The sequence below is a fragment of the Salvelinus alpinus genome, chromosome 35 (genome assembly GCF_045679555.1).
Source record: "Salvelinus alpinus chromosome 35, SLU_Salpinus.1, whole genome shotgun sequence".
Lineage (NCBI taxonomy): Eukaryota > Metazoa > Chordata > Actinopteri > Salmoniformes > Salmonidae > Salvelinus > Salvelinus alpinus.
Genome location: NC_092120.1, coordinates 8,394,046 through 8,413,306, shown reverse-complemented (window position 1 = coordinate 8,413,306; position 19,261 = coordinate 8,394,046). Strand labels below are relative to the sequence as shown.

Here is a 19,261-nt window from a genome sequence, read left to right as displayed (position 1 = left end):
CAATAGTACGCAAGTATAAACACCATGGGACCACGCAGCCGTCATACCGCTCAGGAAGGAGACGCGTTCTGTCTCCTAGAGATGAACGTACTTTGGTGCGAAATGTGCAAATCAATCCCAGAACAACAGCAAAGGACATTGTGAAGATGCTCGAGGAAACAGGTACAAAAGCATCTATATCCACTGTAAAATGAGTCCTATATCGACATAACCTGAAACGCCGCTCAGCAAGGAAGAAGCCACTGTTCCAAAACCGCCATAAAAAAGCAAGACTATGGTTTGCAACTGCACATGGGGACAAAGATCGTACTTTCTGGAGAAATGTCCTCTGGTCTGATGAAACAAAAATAGAACTGTTTGGCCATAATGACCATCGTTATGTTTGGAGGAAAAAAGGGGATGCTTGCAAGCCGAAGAACACCCTCCCAAACGTGAAGCACGGGGGTGGCAGCATCATGTTGTGGGGGTGCTTTGCTGCAGGAGGGACTGGTGCACTTCACAAAATAGATGGCATCATGAGGGAGGAAAATTATGTGGATATATTGAAGCAATATCTCAAGACATCAGTCAGGAAGTTAAAGCTTGGTTGCAAATGGGTCTTCCAAATGGACAATGACCCCAAGCATACTTCCAAAGTTGTGGCAAAATGGCTTAAGGACAACAAAGTCAAGGTATTGGAGTGGCCATCACAAAGCCCTGACCTCAACCCTATAGAAAATTTGTGGGCAGAACTGAAAAAGCGTGTGCGAGCAAGGCGGCCTACAAACCTGACTCAGTTACACCAGCTCTGTCAGGAGGAATGGGACAAAATTCACCCAACATATGGTGGGAAGCTTGTGGAAGGCTACCCGAAACGTTTGACCCAAGTTAAACAATTGAAAGGCAATGCTACCAAATACTAATTGAGTGTATGTAAACTTCTGACCCACTGGGAATGTGATGAAAGAAATAAAAGCTGAAATAAATAATTCTCTACTATTATTCTGACATTTCACATTATTAAAATAAAGTGGTGATCCAAACTGATCTAAGACAGGGAATTGTGTCTAGGATTAAATGTCAGTAATTGTTTAAATGTATTTGGCTAAGGTGTATGTAAACTTCTGACTTCAACTGTACATGTAGGTAGGGGTGAAGTGACTATGCATAGATAATAAACAGAGAGTAGCAGCAGTGTGTGTGTGTGTGTGTGTGTGTGTGTGTGTGTGTGTGTGTGTGTGTGTGTGTGGCGTTGTCAATATGCATGCATGTGTTTTGTGTGTGTCCGTGTGTGTGTGTGTTGGAGTGTCAGTGTAGCATGTGTGAGTGTGTGGTTAGAGTCCAGTGCGTGTACATTGATCCTGTGCAAGGGAGTCAGTGCAAAAAAAATAAGAATAAAATAAGGGGGTGAATGCAAATACTTCTTTCATGCACAATGATACACCTCGCCTCTCCTCTGCCTATTAGCTATTCATATTTTTTCTTGTGGGTTCATATTGAAAATTGATCAGGCTTTGGATGCTTTTATGTGTGGTATGATTGCTAGTTAGCCTATTGCAGATCTTGACAAACGATCCACTTTCCAGTATTGTCACTATGACAGGATAGACTACATTGACCTGTGGTAGTAAAAGTTAGCACCCCGAAAAGCGCAGTGCAAAAGGGAAGTACCAAAACCCCTTGATATAGGGGAGGTGCATGCAAGCAGATGAGGAAATGTGGCTAGGATAGAATAAATAATGCAAAAGAGCGAATATAAACCATGGGAAAAATGCACTACCCTCCCCTGTGCCCAATAAAAAAAACACAACCCTCCTCAAAGCAAAAAGGTAGACAACCTATGTTGTTCCCAAGCCCCTAACATTTCCCTTATTTTTCCCCCTGCGCCCCTAATATTTCCCTTTGTAACGAATGTCTGCAGTTTGACCACCAGAGGGCGTTATTTCCATTATACTCCTAAGGGAGGCGTGGTCTGCATTTGCTCTCCATTAAGTAAAATGTTGTTGCAATTACAGTATTTGAGCCAGTCGTCAAGTCACGTAAATCGGAGTACAGTATATTGAAACCATCTGGAGTGTACACGAAGATTTAGGGAAACATATATTTAGGGAGAATTGATTGGTAAGTTACAGTAGGCAAGATAACAAGTATTTGTTTCTTGTTTGTGGTTGTTATGGACCTAGCTAGCGTAATGTAAACGTTGGATTTTCAACCAGCAAGCATAAACTAGCTAATTTGGTTGAGGCGGGGGCATAGAGTAGCAAGTTAGGTAGCTACGTACTTGACAGTGTGGTCAGACTTTGCTGTGATGAGATAAATATAATATTTGCTGTGGTTATTGAGGGGTGATGCCGGGAGACAGAATAGGGAGGATCAGTATGGGTGACAGAATCGACTAGAGCACACGGCTATGGTATATGCACTGACGTTAGCTAGCTACTGTATTTAACATTCACATTGTTGACATAGCTAGCTATAGTAACCAGAGACAATAGAAAAACTATATATGTGGTAGCTATGTAGCTAGCTGTAACATCTTGGCAGACGGTAACTATTATAATGTACTTTCCGGCATAAACCATGGATTCACGAGGATCCACGTGGCTAATTTAATCTGTTTAGATCCCAGATGAGATGGAACGCCTTTGCTTTGTCCCATTCTGCCAAATAACGTTCTCTCTAAACTGTAGTCTGGTCTACACCCAGACTTTCTGTCACTTTTTCACAAGTTGATTGCCCTACTTTTTCTCAGCACAAGTACTAACCACAAAAGTAACTATTTGGAATTGGAACTAACAGCAAAAGACAAGTAACGTTACTACCCCAGGGATTCTTGAAAGATTAGGCCAACCAAGTGGAGACTGTGTTGACAATCTTAACCAAAACAGCTCTTAGGTCCAAATCAAGATGTTCTACACATGTGGACCCAATGAAGCCATGGTGGTGTCTGGTAAGATGTTTTGTTTTATGTGTTAATATTTATTAACATAATCTTACATGACACAATACAGAACCCTCCAATAAAAACTGGTTGGGTAATCTACACAACCGTACCCCCATCGCCCTACATGGCCCAATATTGTTATGACCCTTCTTGAAACTGTAATAGGCCTATGAAGTTTACTGTATGTGATTGTTTACAGTACAAGTAACAGTAAATGTAATGCAGGGCCATGTGACATGTGACTCACTTTGGCCTATCATGAAGTGTCATGTGATACCATTTAGTAACTCTGGGCCACTTTCAGTTGTTAAACTTTGCTGATAGAAAAGTCATTAATAGAGCCAACGTGATTCCTTGATCTACATGTCGAAGAGGCATGTTTGTCCTATATTACTTATTTCTATCTGAATGTTACAAAACATTGTGTCCTGCTGAACGTGCCCCGGATGTCACAGTGTGTAGTAAACCAGGACAGGAATCTCTAATCGGGTTCAGCTCAAACAGTACAGTACTTTGTTAACATTTTACAATACCAGCTGTCGATAGGCTAGCTCCTCACTTACATTGTATGGAATGTGGTGCTGCAATGTAGTCCTATATGTAGGCAAATTAATATATGTCATAGACTCAGTCTTAATTGTGTGCACTACTGTGTTGACAGAGAGTATAGCCTAATGTAAACTCATCTCTCATATTTTCAAATAACCCACTCTTTTAGTATATACTAAGGCAATTTCCCCCCCTGTTCTCTGTCAAAGTCTGATTGCCCTTTCTCTTCTTCACTTCTCCTCCAGGTTTTGGTCGTTCCCCTCCTCTAATGATCGCTGGAGGAAGAGTGTTTGTCCTCCCCTGTATTCAACAGATCCAGAGGTGGCTATCTCTCTCTCCCCTTCTTCTTTCAGTTATCTATCCATCCGTTCATCTATCCAGGTTTCATTCAGGGATTCTATTAATGTTTAGAGAAAAAGGCCCCATAGTACGCTGTGTATTCTCTACTGTTACTGTAACGTTAGTGGTTAAATGAGTAAGCCTATATGAATACCAGGCTACTATTTTAAGCTCATAATGCAACACAATCTATCTGTCATTTGTAGCCTCCACCTGTAGCCGTGGTTACTCTCTCTGTCTGACTCTGTCTGACTTTCTTCTCCATCCCTCTCACTATCCCCTTCTCTACTCTCACTGTACTTTCCCTCTTTGAACCACTTACCCTCTTCTCTCTCTCTCTGTCTCTGTTAGGATCACTCTGAACATCCTGACTCTGAATGTGAAGAGTGATAAGGTGTACACCCGTCATGGAGTGCCCATCTCTGTCACTGGCATCGCCCAAGTATGGACTTAGAAGTCAACACCCAGCCCCTACACACTTCGTGTACATGTGAAAGTAGCCATGTATTCTGATTGGATAGGTACATTTGACCTCACATGGAATCCCTATTTGTCCTATGTGATCTTTGACCTCTAACCCCTGACCTCTGGCAGGTGAAGATCCAGGGTCAGAACAAGGAGATGCTGGCCACGGCTTGTCAGATGTTCATGGGGAAGTCTGAGGCTGAGGTCTCCAACATCGCCCTGGAAACACTGGAGGGGCACCAGAGGGCCATCATCGCCCATCTGACTGTTGAGGTAGGCTACACACCGCACCATGTCCTGATAAAGGGCATGTGTTGCCTCTGGTGCCATTTTTCTCTTCCTAAAAGAGTGACTTGGTCTTTTGAACTGCTGAATGTCTCGCTGACTTCAACCTACAAGCCATAGCTCATCTACAAGCCATAGCTTGTTTTTCTCATCGTTGACCTTTCTCATAACTTACCAAAAGGCTAGCAAACCTGCCTTGCAACTTAGAGCAATAACGGATTATAGTTATTATAAGATATGTAGTAGTAACACGTCTCCTTTCATTCCCCTGGTCTGTCACTTACTTCCTGTGTAGCTCTGTCTGATCTCCTCAGTGTGCTACTGGTGTCACCCACTCCCCACGTAAATACAGAAATACTAGAAGGGACAAAGCCCCTCAGACCAGGCCAATTTGACAGGAACACTCATGGGTACACTCGTTATGGCTGGTCGACCCTAATCAATCAATCAAATTTATTTATAAAGCCCTTTTTACATCAGCTGATGTCACAAAGTGCTGTACAGAAACTCAGCCTAAAACCTCAAACAGCAAGCAATGTTGATGTAGAAGCACGGTGGCTAGGACAAACTCCCTAGAAATGCCGGAACCTAGGAAGAAACCAAGAGGAACCAGGCTGAGGGGTTGCCAGTCCTCTTCTGGCTGTGCCGGGTGGAGATTATAACAGAACGTGGCCAAGATGCTCAAATGTTCATAGATGACCAGCAGGGTCAGATAATAATAACCACAGTGGTTAGAGAGGGTGCAACAGGTCAGCACCTCAGGAGTAAATGTCAGTTGGCTTTTCATAGCCGATCATTCAGAGTTAGAGACGAGGTACAGTAGAGAGAGAGTCCAAAACAGCAGGTCCGTGACAAGGTAGCAGGTCCAGTGAATAGGTCAGGATTCCATAGCCGCTGGCAGAACAGTTGAAACTGGAGCAGCAGCTTGACCAGGTGGACTGTGGAAAGCAAGGTGTCATCAGGCCAGGTAGTCCTGAAACATGGTCCTAGGGGAGGGGGAGAGAGAGAAAGAGAGCCCCCGGACACATAAACTATTGCAGCATAAATACTGGAGGCTGAGACAGGAGGGGTCGGGAGACACTGCGGCCCTGTTCAACGATACCTCCAGACAGGGCCAAACAGGCAGGATATAACCCCACCCAATTTGCCAAATCACAGCCCCCACACCACTAGAGGGATATCTTCAACCACCAACCTACTACCCTGAAACAAGGCTGAGTATAGCCTATAAAGATTTCCACAAACCTGAGGGGGGCGCCAACCCGGACAGGAAAATCACGTCAGTGACTCAACCCACTCAAGTGACGCACCCCTCCTAGGGACGGCATGGAAGAGCACCAGTAAGCCAGTGACTCAGCTCCCGTAATAGGGTTAGAGGCAGAGAATCCCAGTGGAGCGAGTGGAACCCGGCCAGTTAAGGGCGGTTTTGTCGCTCCAGTGCCTTTCCGTTCACCTTCACACCCCTGGGCCAGGCTACACTTAGTCATAGGACCTACTGAAGAGATGAGTCTTCAATAAAGACTTAAAGGTTGAGACCGAGTCTGCGTCTCTCACATGGATAGGCAGACCATTCCATAAAAATGTTGCTTTATAGGAGAAAGCCCTGCTTCCAGCTGTTTGCTTAGAAATTCTAGGTACAGTAAGGAGGCCTGCGTCTTGTGACCGTAGCGTACGTGTAGGTATGTACAGCAGGACCAAATCGGAAATATAGGTAGGAGCAAGTCTATGTAATGCTTTGTAGGTTTGCAGTAAAACCTTGAAATCAGCCCAAGCCTTAACAGGAAGACAGGGTAGAGAGGCTAGCACTGGAGTAATATGATAAAATTTTTGGGTTCTAGTCAAGATTCTAGCAGCCGTGTTTAGCACTAACTGAAGTTTATTTAGTGCTTTAGCCGGAAAGTAGAGCATTGCAGTAGTCTAATCTAGAAGTGACAAAGCATGGATAAATTTTTGGACAGAAAGTTTCTGATTTTAGCAATGTTACGAAGATCAGAAAAAATCTGTCCTTGCTATGTTCTTGATATGTTCGTCGAAAGAGAGATCAGGGTCCAGAGTAACACCGAGGTCCTTCAGTTTTATTTGAGATGACTGTACAACCATCAAGATTAATTGTCAGATCCAACAGAAGCTATCTTTGTTTCTTGGGACCTAGAACTAGCATCTCTGTTTTGTCCTAGTTTAAAAGTAAAACATTTGCCGCCATCCACTTCCTCATGTCTGAGGGAGGGAGGGCAATTTTGGGGCTTCACCATGTTTCATCAAAATGTACAGCTGTGCATCGTCCGCATAGAAGTGAAAGTTAACATTATGTTTCCGAATGACATCACTACGAGGTAAAATATATAGTGAAAACAATAGTGGTCCTAAAATGGAACCTTGAGGAACACCGAAATGTACAGTTGGTTTGTCAGAAGACAAACCATCCACAGAGACAAACTGATTTCTTTCCGACAGATAAGATCTAAACCAGGCCAGAACTTGTCCGTGTAGACAAATTTGGGTTCCCAGTCTCCAAAATAATGTGGTGATCGATGGTATCAAAAGCAGCACTAAGGTCAAGGAGCATGAGGACAGATGCAGAGCCTTGATCTGATGTCATTAAAAGGTAATTTACCACCATCACAAGTGCAGTCTCAGTACTATGATTGGGTCTAAAACCAGACTGAAGCGTTTCGTATACATTGTCTTCAGGAAGGCAGTGAGTTGCTACGCAACAGCTTTTTCAAAAGTTTTTGAGAGGAATGGGAGATTCGATATAGGCCAATACTTTTTTATATTTTCTGGGTCAAGGTTAGGCTTTTTCAAGAGAGGCTTTATTACTGCCACTTTTAGTGAGTTTGGTACACATCCGGTGGATAGGGAGCCTATTATTATGTTCAACATAGGGCCAAGCACAGGAAGCAGCTCTTTCAGTTGTTTTGTTGGAATAGGCTCCAGTATGCAGCTTGAAGGTTTAGAGGCCAAGACTATTTTCATCAATGTGTCGAGATATAGTATTAAAAAAACTTGCGTGTCTCCCTAGGTCCCTAGGTCCTGGCAGTGTTGTGCAGACTCAGGGCAACTGAGCTTTGGAGAAATACACAGATTTAAAGAGGAGTCCGTAATTTGCTTTCTAATGATCATGATATTTTTGTCTAAGAAGTTCATGAATTTATCACTGCTGAAGTGAAATCCATCCTCTTGGGGAATGCTGCTTTTTAGTTAGCTTTGCGACAGTATCAAAAAGAAATGTTGGATTGTTCTTATTTTCCTCAATTAAGTTGGAAAAATAGGATGATTGAGCAGCAGTGAGGGCTCTTCGATACTGCACGGTACTGTCTTTCCAAGCTAGTCGGAAGACTTCCAGTTGGGTGTAGCGCCATTTCCGTTCCAATTTTTTGGAAGCTTGCTTCAGGGCTCTGATATTTTCTGTATACCAGGGAGCTAGTTTCTTATGACAAATTTTGTTTGTTTTTTGGGTTGCGACTGCATCTAGGGTGTTACGCAAGGTTAAATTTAGTTCCTCACTTTGGTGGTTAACTGATTTTGTACTCTGACGACCTTGGGTAGGTGGAGGGAGTCTGGAAGGGCATCTAGGAATCTTTGGGTTGTCTGAGAATTTATAGCACGGCGTTTGATCCTTCGTTGGGGTCTGAGCTGGTTGTTGCGATTGCAAAACGTAAAAAATGGTGGTCCGATAGTCCAGGATTATGAGGAAAAACATTAAGATTCACCATATTTATTCCACGGGACAAAACTAGGGCCAGAGTATGACTGTGGCAGTGATTAGGTCCGGAGACATGTTGGACAAAACCCACTGAGTTGATGATGGCTCCGAAAGCCTTTTGGTGTGGGTCTGTGGACTTTTCCATGTGAGTATTCAAGTCACCAAAAATGTGAATATTATCTGCCATGAATACTATGTCCGATAGGAACTCAGTAAGGAACGCTGTATATGGCCCAGGAGGCCTGTAAACAGTAGCTATAAAAAGTGATTGAGTAGGCTGCATACATTTCACGACTGGAAGATGAAAACGTAGTCTTTTTTTTTTTTGTAAATTGAAATTTGCTATCGTAAATGTTAGCAACACCTCCACCTTTGCGCCGATGCGTGGGGGATATGGTCATTAGTGTAACCAGGAGGAGAGGTCTCATTTAACACAGTAAATTCATTAGGCTTAAGCCATGTTTCAGTCAGGCTAATCACATCAAGATTATGATCAGTGATTAGTTCGTTGACTATAACTGCCTTGGAAGTGAGGGATCTAACATTAAGTAGCCCTATTTTGAGATGTGAGGTATCACGATCTCTTTCAATAATGACAGGAATGGAGGGGGTCTTTATTCCAGTGAGATTGCTAAGGCGAACACCGCCATGTTTAGTTTTGCCCAACCTAGATTGAGGCACAGACACAGTCTCAATGGGGATAGCTGAGCTGACTCCACTGACTGTGCTAGTGGCAGACTCCACTAAGCTGGCAGGCTGGCTGACAGGCTGGCTAACAGCCTGCTACCTGGCCTGCACCTTATCTCATTGTGGAGATAAGGTGCAGAGTTAGAGCCCTGTCTATGTTCATAGATAAGATGAGACCACCCCTCCAGCTAGGATGGAGTCCGTCACTCCTCAGCAGGCCAGGCTTGGTCCTGTTTTCAACCAGCTATTGAGTTGTGAGAGACTGCTTGGTGACCTCTGACTGTTTCATCCTAACATCATTGGTGCCGACGTGGATAACAATATCCCTATACTCTCTACACTCGCCAGTTTTATCTTTAGCCAGCACCATCTTCAGATTATCCTTAACGTCGGTAGCCCTGCCCCCTGGTAAACAATGTATGATCGCTGGATGATTATTTTTAAGTCTAATACTGCAGGTAATGGAGTTGCCAATGACTAGGGTGTTCAATTTGTCAGCTTATGATGGGAGGCTTCGGCGTCTCAGACCCCGTAACGGGTGGAGAGAAGACTCGGACCGACTCGTTGCTTAATGGGGAGAACCGGTTGAAAGTTTCTGTCGGCTGAATGAGCGACACCTGTTGAGCATTCCTACAGCATTTCCTTCCAGAAGCCATGAGAAAGTTGTCCGGCTGCGGGGACCGTGCGAGGGGATTTATACTAACGTTACTATCTGTACTTATTGGTGGCACAGGCGCTGTTTCATCCTTTCCTACACTGAAATGACCCTTGCCTAACTGTTGCGTCTGAAGCTGGGATTGCAGCACGGCTATCCTCACCATAAGGTGATTGTTCTCCTGTATATTATGAGTACAGCGACTGCAATTAGAAGGTTTAACTACTTAGCTTCGGCTGGTGGAGGTCGTGTAGAACCATGTCCAGATAAAGCGTCCAGGGTGAAAAAGTTGAATGAAAAAAGTTGTGCGGGGGGGGGGGAATAATAAAAACGGTAAAGTTGGCAGGTAGCAAAGAAACGTTAGCAACAAACTGCACAGCAGCACGTAAACAACCCACTTGTCCTGTGTGGCTCAGTTAGTAGAGCATGGTGCTTGCAACGCCAGGATTCATGGGTTAGATCCACGTTGGGGCCACCAATACGAAAATGTATACAAGTGTCTGCTAAATGGTATTATTATATTATCCTTCCCCTGTAGGAGATCTACCAGGACCGTAAGAAGTTCTCTGAGCAGGTGTTCAAGGTGGCCTCCTCTGACCTGGTCAACATGGGCATCGGCGTGGTCAGCTACACACTCAAAGACGTTCACGACGACCAGGTTTGTTCGCTCTGACAAATATACAGTGACGTTACAGTATGAAGGTCACACAAGGATTGTTATTACAGAAAACAGTCTGAAATTGAGATATTAGCACAGATTTGGTAAAAATGTAAATGTCTTTTAAAAGTCAGTGTTTGAGAATGAAAGACAAATTCCTGCACAAAATACTTGTTTACTGTTCTGTTTATGTTCGTAACCAGTTTATAATAGCAATCAGTCCCAAAGGGGTGTGGTATATGCCAATATATCATGACAAAGGGTTGTTCTTAGACACGATGCGAAGCGGATTGCCTGGATATAGCCCTTAGCCGTGGTATATTGGACATATACCACAAACCCCTGAGATGCCTTATTGCTATTATAACAGGTTATGAACATAAATAGAACAGTAAGTATTTTTGTGGTATATTGCCTGATATACACACGGCTGAAATGCTGTTTCAGCCAATCAGCATGCTGGACCAAAACTACCAGGTTTATTATAATAATAATACTACTAATAATAACACTGTCTCTGTCAGGACTACCTCACCTCCCTGGGTAAAGCTAGGACAGCTCAGGTGCAGAAGGATGCCAGGATCGGAGAGGCTCAGTACAAACGAGACGCGGTGATCCGTGAGGCCCAGGCCATGCAGGAGAAGGTGTCGGCCCAGTATCTGAATGAGATCGAGATGGCAAAAGCCCAGAGAGACTACGAGCTGAAGAAGGCCTCCTACGACTACGAGGTCAACACCAAGAAGGCAGAGTCTGAGATGGCCTATCAGCTGCAGGTATCCTACCACCAAACTCTGGGCCGTGCAATGATACTCTCATTGTTAGAACTCAGTGTTCTAATAACGGAAAATATTCCCGTTTATTTACACAGGGCAGAATCCTAACTTGAGACATGTGCATGATCCTCAAATTCCCTCCACTGCCATCACTTTTGATGTGAAGTGTCTGAGTGTTTTTTCTAAATCGGTTGTGTTATTGGGGTTATGTAGGTGGCGAAGACGAAGCAGCGGATTGAGGAGGAGACGATGCAGGTGAAGGTGGTGGAGAGGTCTCAGCAGATCATGCTCCAGGAGCAGGAGATCACCCGCAAGGAGATGGAGCTGGAGGCCAAGGTGAAGAAGCCTGCTGAGGCAGAGAGATACCGTCTGGAGAGACTGGCTGAGGCTGAACGGTATGTTACATAACCCAGGGCCTCATTTAGAAACGTTTCGTACGCACAAAATATGCCCCAAAACCTGCATGCACCAGTTTTCACGCAAAAGTTGTCAGTTATAAAAACTAAACTTGAGGTGAGAATGTACTTCTCCTCCTGCAGACTCTAGACCATGTGTACACAACGTTTCTAGTGGTGCATTGCTAAAAGGCAAAAATAACCTTGTGCAAATGAAGAATTTATGAGGACACTCTTATTCATAACTAAAAACAAGTAGCTAAATATAATAACAAGATGTAATCATTTGCTGTTATTTTTGCATTCTAAAATAATGATCATTGCAGAATAGTAGTTGTCATTTTTTCCCGGGTACACCATGTTTGAGATTTCGTGGGCAGTGCAGCATATTTATGTTTGGGAAAAAGTGAATGCAAAACATTATTGCAAACGATCTATTTACTGGTCCACAACCATTTGCAATTGTTTCTGTCTTTCAGAAACGGTCAGATACAGGCCGCCCAGGACATTTGATCAAGTTCACCATTGCTATTTCTTTGAGATACTGTTTTGGTCTAATTACAATACTTTTAAAGGAAACAGCAAATTGGGGTGGCAGCGTAGCCTAGTGGTTAGAGCGTTGGACTAGTAACCGAAAGGTGACTAACCGAAAGGTTGCAAGATCGAATCCTCGAGCTGACAAGGTACAGATCTGTTGTTCTGCCCCTGAACAGGCAGTTAACCCACTGTTTCTAGGCCGTCATTGAAAATAAGAATTTATCTTAACTGACTTGCCTAGTTAAATAAAGGTATAAAAAATGAATTTAAAAATGGCCTTATTGTCACCATAAAAAGGAATGATGGGGGTATGTCAGAACTGTGGGTATGTTCCGTTCCGTAGTAGTCAGTAGTCTTGGACAGTGAGTCCTGTTAAAGGTCCAACATTTGTTCAGCTCAACTCAAACTGTCTCTCTCTTTCACAGTGCACAGCTCATCATGGAGGCTGAGGCAGAGGCAGAGTCCATCAGAGTGAGTTCAGCAGCACCTCCCTTCTCTCGTCCCCCCCCTCTCCTCTCCTCTGTCTCTTCTCTATCACTCCCCTCCCTTCTCCTGTCACTCCTGTTATCAGTCTCTTCACACCCAGTACAATAGCCATCTGATATGCCTCCTGTCTTAGCTTCTCCCCTGACAGCCTGTCCCTTCCACCCTCTCATTCATCCACTTGCTCTCTTTATCTCCCCCTGCCTCCCCTCTCTCCATATTGAGGTTGGTGTTCTCTGCCTCTCCGTCTCTATTCTAACTTCCTTGTCTCCTTCTTTGTAGACATCGCTCACTTCCCTTAATATAACCCTACTTTCAGATAAGTTCTCTCTCTTCCTGTTTCATATATTATACACATCCTTATTAAACAGTCCATTTCCCATTTGGATATATTTTTCATAAAACAACCACCCACCTGTGTCTCGTGGTTCAGAAGTTTATTAGGTACACCACCCTGTTCATGGAAATGGTTTGCTCCTACAGAGACTGATTCGTGTGGCCTGCTATATAAAGCAAGCAGACTGGCATCCAGTTACTGTTCAATTGAACGTTAGAATGGGCAAAACGAGTGACCTAAGTGACTTTGGGCGTGGTGTGATCGGCGGTGCCAGGCGCACTGGTTCCAGTATCTCAGAAACAGCTGAGGTTTACCGAGTGTCTAGGGTTTACTGAGAATGGTACGACAAACACAACACATCCAGTCAGCGGCAGTCCTGTGGGTGAAAACAGCTCGTTGAGGAGAGAGGTCGGAGGAGAACGTCAAGAATCGTGCTAAGAGGTGGGCCACAAACAGGCAAATAGCGTCGCAGAACGACATCTCGAAAGGCACAACTCGTCAGTCTTTGTCACGGATGGGCTATTGCAGCAGACGACCACACCGGGTTGCACTCCTAGCGGCTCCAGTGGGCACGCGATCACCAACACTAGACAATTGAGGAGTGGAAAAACATTGCCTGGCTCGACGAATCCCGGTTCCTGTTGCGTCATGCTGGTGGCAGGGTCAGGATTTGGTGTAAGCAGCATGACTCCATGGCCCCATCCAGCCTGGTGTTAATGGTACAGGCTGGTGGTGTTAATGGTACAGACTGGTGGTGTTAATGGTACAGACTGGTGGTGTTAATGGTACAGGCTGGTGGTGTTAATGGTACAGGCTGGTGGTGTTAATGGTACAGGCTGGTGGTGTAATGGTACAGGCTGGTGGTGTTAATGGTACAGACTGGTGGTGTTAATGGTACAGGCTGGTGGTGTTAATGGTACAGGCTGGTGGTGTTAATGGTACAGGCTGGTGGTGTTAATGGTACAGGCTGGTGGTGTTAATGGTACAGACTGGTGGTGTTAATGGTACAGCCTGGTGGTGTTAATGGTACAGGCAGGTGGTGTTAATGGTACAGGCTGGTGGTGTTAATGGTACAGGCTGGTGGTGTTAATGGTACAGGCTGGTGGTGTTAATGGTACAGGCTGGTGGTGTTAATGGTACAGGCTGGTGGTGTTAATGGTACAGGCTGGTGGTGTTACTGGTACAGGCTGGTGGTGTTACTGGTACAGGCTGGTGGTGTTACTGGTACAGGCTGGTGGTGTTACTGGTACAGGCTGGTGGTGTAATGGTACAGGCTGGCGGTGTTAATGGTACAGGCTGGCGGTGTTAATGGTACAGGCTGGCGGTGTAATGGTACAGGCTGGTGGTGTTAATGGTACAGGCTGGTGGTGTTAATGGTACAGGCTGGTGGTGTTAATGGTACAGGCTGGTGGTGTTAATGGTACAGACTGGTGGTGTTAATGGTACAGGCTGGTGGTGTTAATGGTACAGGCTGGTGGTGTTAATGGTACAGGCTGGTGGTGTTAATGGTACAGGCTGGTGGTGTTAATGGTACAGGCTGGTGGTGTTAATGGTACAGGCTGGTGGTGTTACTGGTACAGGCTGGTGGTGTTACTGGTACAGGCTGGTGGTGTTAATGGTACAGGCTGGTGGTGTTAATGGTACAGGCTGGTGGTGTAATGGTACAGGCTGGTGGTGTTAATGGTACAGGCTGGCGGTGTTAATGGTACAGGCTGGCGGTGTAATGGTACAGGCTGGCGGTGTTAATGGTACAGGCTGGTGGTGTTAATGGTACAGGCTGGTGGTGTTAATGGTACAGGCTGGTGGTGTTAATGGTACAGGCTGGTGGTGTTAATGGTACAGGCTGGTGGTGTTAATGGTACAGGCTGGTGGTGTAATGGTACAGGCTGGTGGTGTTAATGGTACAGGCTGGTGGTGTTAATGGTACAGGCTGGTGGTGTTAATGGTACAGGCTGGTGGTGTTAATGGTACAGGCTGGTGGTGTTAATGGTACAGGCTGGTGGTGTTAATGGTACAGGCTGGTGGTGTTAATGGTACAGGCTGGTGGTGTTAATGGTACAGGCTGGTGGTGTTAATGGTACAGGCTGGTGGTGTTAATGGTACAGACTGGTGGTGTTAATGGTACAGGCTGGTGGTGTTAATGGTACAGACTGGTGGTGTAATGGTACAGGCTGGTGGTGTAATGGTACAGACTGGTGGTGTAATGGTACAGACTGGTGGTGTTAATGGTACAGGCTGGTGGTGTTAATGGTACAGGCTGGTGGTGTAATGGTACAGGCTGGTGGTGTTAATGGTACAGGCTGGTGGTGTTAATGGTACAGGCTGGTGGTGTTAATGGTACAGGCTGGTGGTGTTAATGGTACAGGCTGGTGGTGTTAATGGTACAGGCTGGTGGTGTTAATGGTACAGGCTGGTGGTGTTAATGGTACAGACTGGTGGTGTAATGGTACAGACTGGTGGTGTTAATGGTACAGGCTGGTGGTGTTAATGGTACAGGCTGGTGGTGTAATGGTACAGGCTGGTGGTGTTAATGGTACAGGCTGGTGGTGTTAATGGTACAGGCTGGTGGTGTTAATGGTACAGGCTGGTGGTGTTAATGGTACAGGCTGGTGGTGTTAATGGTACAGGCTGGTGGTGTTAATGGTACAGGCTGGTGGTGTAATGGTACAGGCTGGTGGTGTAAATGGTACAGGCTGGTGGTGTAAATGGTACAGGCTGGTGGTGTTAATGGTACAGGCTGGTGGTGTTAATGGTACAGGCTGGTGGTGTTAATGGTACAGGCTGGTGGTGTAATGGTACAGGCTGGTGGTGTTAATGGTACAGGCTGGTGGTGTTAATGGTACAGGCTGGTGGTGTTAATGGTACAGGCTGGTGGTGTTAATGGTACAGGCTGGTGGTGTTAATGGTACAGGCTGGTGGTGTTAATGGTACAGGCTGGTGGTGTTAATGGTACAGGCTGGTGGTGTAATGGTACAGGCTGGTGGTGTAATGGTGTGGGGAATGTTTTCCTTGCACACGAGTAGGTCCCTTGAAACCAATTATTGAGCAACGTTTCCATGCCCGAAGAATTAATGCTGTTCTGGACCCTACCCGGTACTAATGGGTGTACCTAATAAACTGGCAACTGAGTGTGTTCTTATTTATTCTTTCATATATACAACCTTTGTTTATTTGAACTAATGTGTTCTCTCCCTGTCTCTGTCCTGTCTGTGTAGATGAGGGGCGATGCTGAGGCGTTTGCTCTGGAGGCTAAGGGTCGTGCCGAGGCAGAGCAGATGGCTAAGAAGGCTGAGGCCTTTAAACAGTACGGGGAGGGAGCCATGGTGGACATGCTGCTGGAGAAACTACCACTGGTCAGTCACACTGGGAGGAGGACTGGTTCTACTAGAGACTGGGAGGAGGACTGGTTCTACTAGAGACTGGGAGGAGGACTGGTTCTACTAGAGACTGGGAGGAGGACTGGTTCTACTAGAGACTGGGAGGAGGACTGGTTCTACTAGAGACTGGGAGGGTGCACGGATAGGGAGAAGGACTGATGGGAAAGCAATTCAGTAGATATGGAGAGTTTACGCGGATGGATGGAGAGATGAAGAGATTGGCTTGATGGATGCATAAATGGTCAGATTCAGTGTATTTAAGGATAGCTGGATGACAGATTGATTAGATGACAGACGGACATGTAGTGTACTGTTACTGCAGTCCTGTCTGCTGCTGTTCTCTTCCTGAAGCTGCCATCACTCCTCCTGTCCTCTAGATAGCAGAGGAGATCAGCAGGCCCCTCTCCATGGCTCAGAAGGTTACCATGGTTTCCAGCGGCGGGGGTGAGGTGGGCGCGGCCAAGCTGACCGGAGAGGTTCTGAACATCATGACCAGACTACCAGCTGCCGTGGAGAAACTCACTGGAATCAGCATCTCACAGGTGTGTGTGTGTGTGTGTTTGGAAGAGAGAGGAAAATAGTATTTGTGTGTGTGTGTGCATATACAGTATGTGAACATATTTGTCAACAAACACTGACATTCTCTCCCCTTCTTTCCACAGGTTGGCCTGTCCGCCCGAATGGGCTGAGATTGGAGCCCAGTGACTGAGACAGTCTGCACCGTCAGACCAGGAACTCCATACTGCCTCCTTGTGCCTATAATTACTATTACCTAGTGTAGTTGTCTGCCTGCCTGTCTGCCTGCCTGTCTGCATGCCTGTCTGCATGCCTGTCTGCATGCCTGTCTGCATGCCTGTCTGTCTCCTTAGGGCATGTCTCAACACTCTTATTTGGCCTCCCCTCTTGCTTCCTGGTCCTTGTTGGCACTGATCTGAAAACAGAGGATGGTTCCAAGCTGTATGTTGTCGGCCTACTGGGGGAGTTAGTGTCTCCTGGTCATTTATAACTGCTAGTTCAGCTTGGATGAAGGAAAGAAAAGCACTTTGGACTAGCATGACACAGCCTTCGTAGTTCTGGTAGTAACTCGGCCTCCTCCACCATTCTCTACTCTCTTTCCCCCGTCCATTATTCAGTGTGTTTTAATCCCTGCTTCAAGCCTGCCTTTCTGTCTCCCTCTTACAGGTTTGGGTCCATATAAACTGTTCCACTGTCACATAGTTGTGTTTTATTTGAAATTCATAGAATGTTATTTCATTGGGATGTGGTTGTGTTTGAGAAATGTTTTCATTCTCAGTGCCTTTTCATTGTACATAGGAAATAATAGTGTGTCAGTATGAGGTCATCCATGTCATTGTTGGGTTTGTCAGCTGATTGTTTTGTCAACATTTGCAGTTGTTCTAGAAGGTTCCCAGCATTGGAAGCTTGCTTAGTTGCTATCAATTGCTTTGCAAATGAAGAAATGCTTTTTACTTTCACTGGGGAAAAATGAAGATATGTCCACAATCAGAATTTAAATAATGGTAGTCATGTTATTTATACATAAACATGTTCTATCTGCTTGTTGACTTCTGCATGCTATGTGCATGTCTTATAGCATTCTAGTACCTCTGTCTACCACCTTATGGACAAAGTAGTGTTCCACTATGTGCTCCCCTGACAGTAGATCCTAGATCAGGCTATCTACTGATATCTCTAAGATGACCCTCTAGAATGGCCAGTGCCTTGTTTTAAAGTCTAATTAATCATATCAGTACAAGCCATATTACAGTAGAAGCCAAGTTACATACAAAAAACAGCATCATCTGCAAGTCTGTGTTTTAAGATTTGTGGGCTTTTTGCCATGACTCTGCCATTTGTGGGGGATGAGATCACAAACTACATGATGGGTTGGCACTTAACCTCTTCTATGTGTTGGTACAATACTGGCATAGACACAATCAATGGAGTACCGACTCTGATGGTACCTAATCTAATTACCAAAGGAACTACAGATTCTCTGTTACTATAGTGTTTCTCCAACAGATTGTCATGTACACCATTCTGGCTTAGTTCCAGTGTGTTTCTAAACCCTAGACGTATTAGACAGACAGGCCTTAGATCAGAGCTTCTGCTGTGCTAGAACTGCATAAAGGTGGAGATTTTGTGTGAAGTGATTGGAAGGAAGAGGGAGGGAGCGGACTGGGGTATTCCTCAAGACTAATCTCAGAGGTCTCTTTATCTAGGTCCGGTGTACTGTCAGTCACGTGGTGCCTGGTGGATGTGCTGTTTGAAGTGAAGATATGTGTGTAGAAGAGGGGAATGGAGAAACTAGCCTGGGTGCCAGTCTGTTTCTGCTCTCTTGTCAAATCCTTATAGAATTGCCATGCCAAACATGTTTCCCTTGACAATGACAATGGAACAGGCAAAAACACAAACAGACCTGGGACCAGGCTACAGACGCTACTGTAGTGGACTTCCATTAAGTTGTATGGTCCAGTGGGGTATACAGGGACCTTCTAGAGTAGACAATATACATTTCAATCAGGAGCTATCCTTTCATATTGTAATATTATCATTAGAGTGGTGTATTTTTGTTGTGCTAGTCACATCCCTGTTTGATCCTTTTGTAGTATAGGGTTGTTGTAGTTGTTAGGGACTTGTTCTATACCACTGCTCAGGATTCTAGAAGCTACTTCTCTCTACCGGATTGAATATTACTCCAAAGCTTACATGCTAACTGGCTGTCTATGCATTTTGTTACCAAGTGCCTGAACTATCACACCAGGTTAAACATTAAAACATTAAACATTTGGCCAATTTCGCCAAACCAATTCTACTGCTTTCACTTATGTACACACCTGTATATTACATCAATGATTTGTGACTTTTAACCTTTTTCTGTACTGTAGCTGCAGTTAGTTAAATGTGATTTCTGTGTTTATTTCCGTCTATACTTTGTTGACTTGCCAAAATAATCCTGGCCTCCCGTGTAGTGTGAACTTAGTATGCAAGTGCACTAAGTTATAAATATTTGGAATGAAATTATTGTAACATCATATAAACACAAACTCTGATTTCCTAACGTAAACCCTTTGTCGTGTGTGTGTGTTTTA

At 44.9% G+C, this 19,261-nt stretch overlaps 1 protein-coding gene across 6 annotated transcripts; it reads left to right on the top strand.

Moving 5' to 3' along the window:
* The first annotated feature begins 1,952 nt into the window (after window positions 1-1,952).
* Window positions 1,953-19,236, top strand: LOC139564195 (flotillin-1-like). Of its 6 annotated transcripts, none has more exons than XM_071383469.1 (12): window positions 1,953-2,100; window positions 2,732-2,929; window positions 3,718-3,793; window positions 4,163-4,253; window positions 4,406-4,549; window positions 10,148-10,267; window positions 10,792-11,040; window positions 11,254-11,435; window positions 12,398-12,443; window positions 16,008-16,145; window positions 16,547-16,711; window positions 16,832-19,236. In XM_071383469.1, the coding sequence occupies exons 2-12, from the start codon at window positions 2,887-2,889 to the stop codon at window positions 16,856-16,858; spliced, it is 1,281 nt and encodes a 426-aa protein (XP_071239570.1). In that variant the 5' UTR covers window positions 1,953-2,100; window positions 2,732-2,886; the 3' UTR covers window positions 16,859-19,236. The 6 variants fall into 6 exon arrangements, with proteins under 6 accessions (XP_071239570.1, XP_071239569.1, XP_071239573.1 ...); XM_071383468.1 differs by having other exon boundaries at window positions 1,954-2,100; window positions 2,868-2,929; XM_071383472.1 differs by having other exon boundaries at window positions 1,962-2,100; window positions 2,807-2,929.
* Window positions 19,237-19,261: the final 25 nt, after the last annotated feature.

Coding starts and splice junctions, on each gene's coding strand:
- LOC139564195 (XM_071383469.1), top strand. CDS start 2,887: ATGTTCTACACATGTGGACCCAATGAAGCCATGGTGGTGTCTG. Junction 2,930..3,717: donor TGAAGCCATGGTGGTGTCTG/GTAAGATGTTTT, acceptor CTTCTCCTCCAG/GTTTTGGTCGTTCCCCTCCT. Junction 12,444..16,007: donor CAGAGGCAGAGTCCATCAGA/GTGAGTTCAGCA, acceptor CTGTCTGTGTAG/ATGAGGGGCGATGCTGAGGC.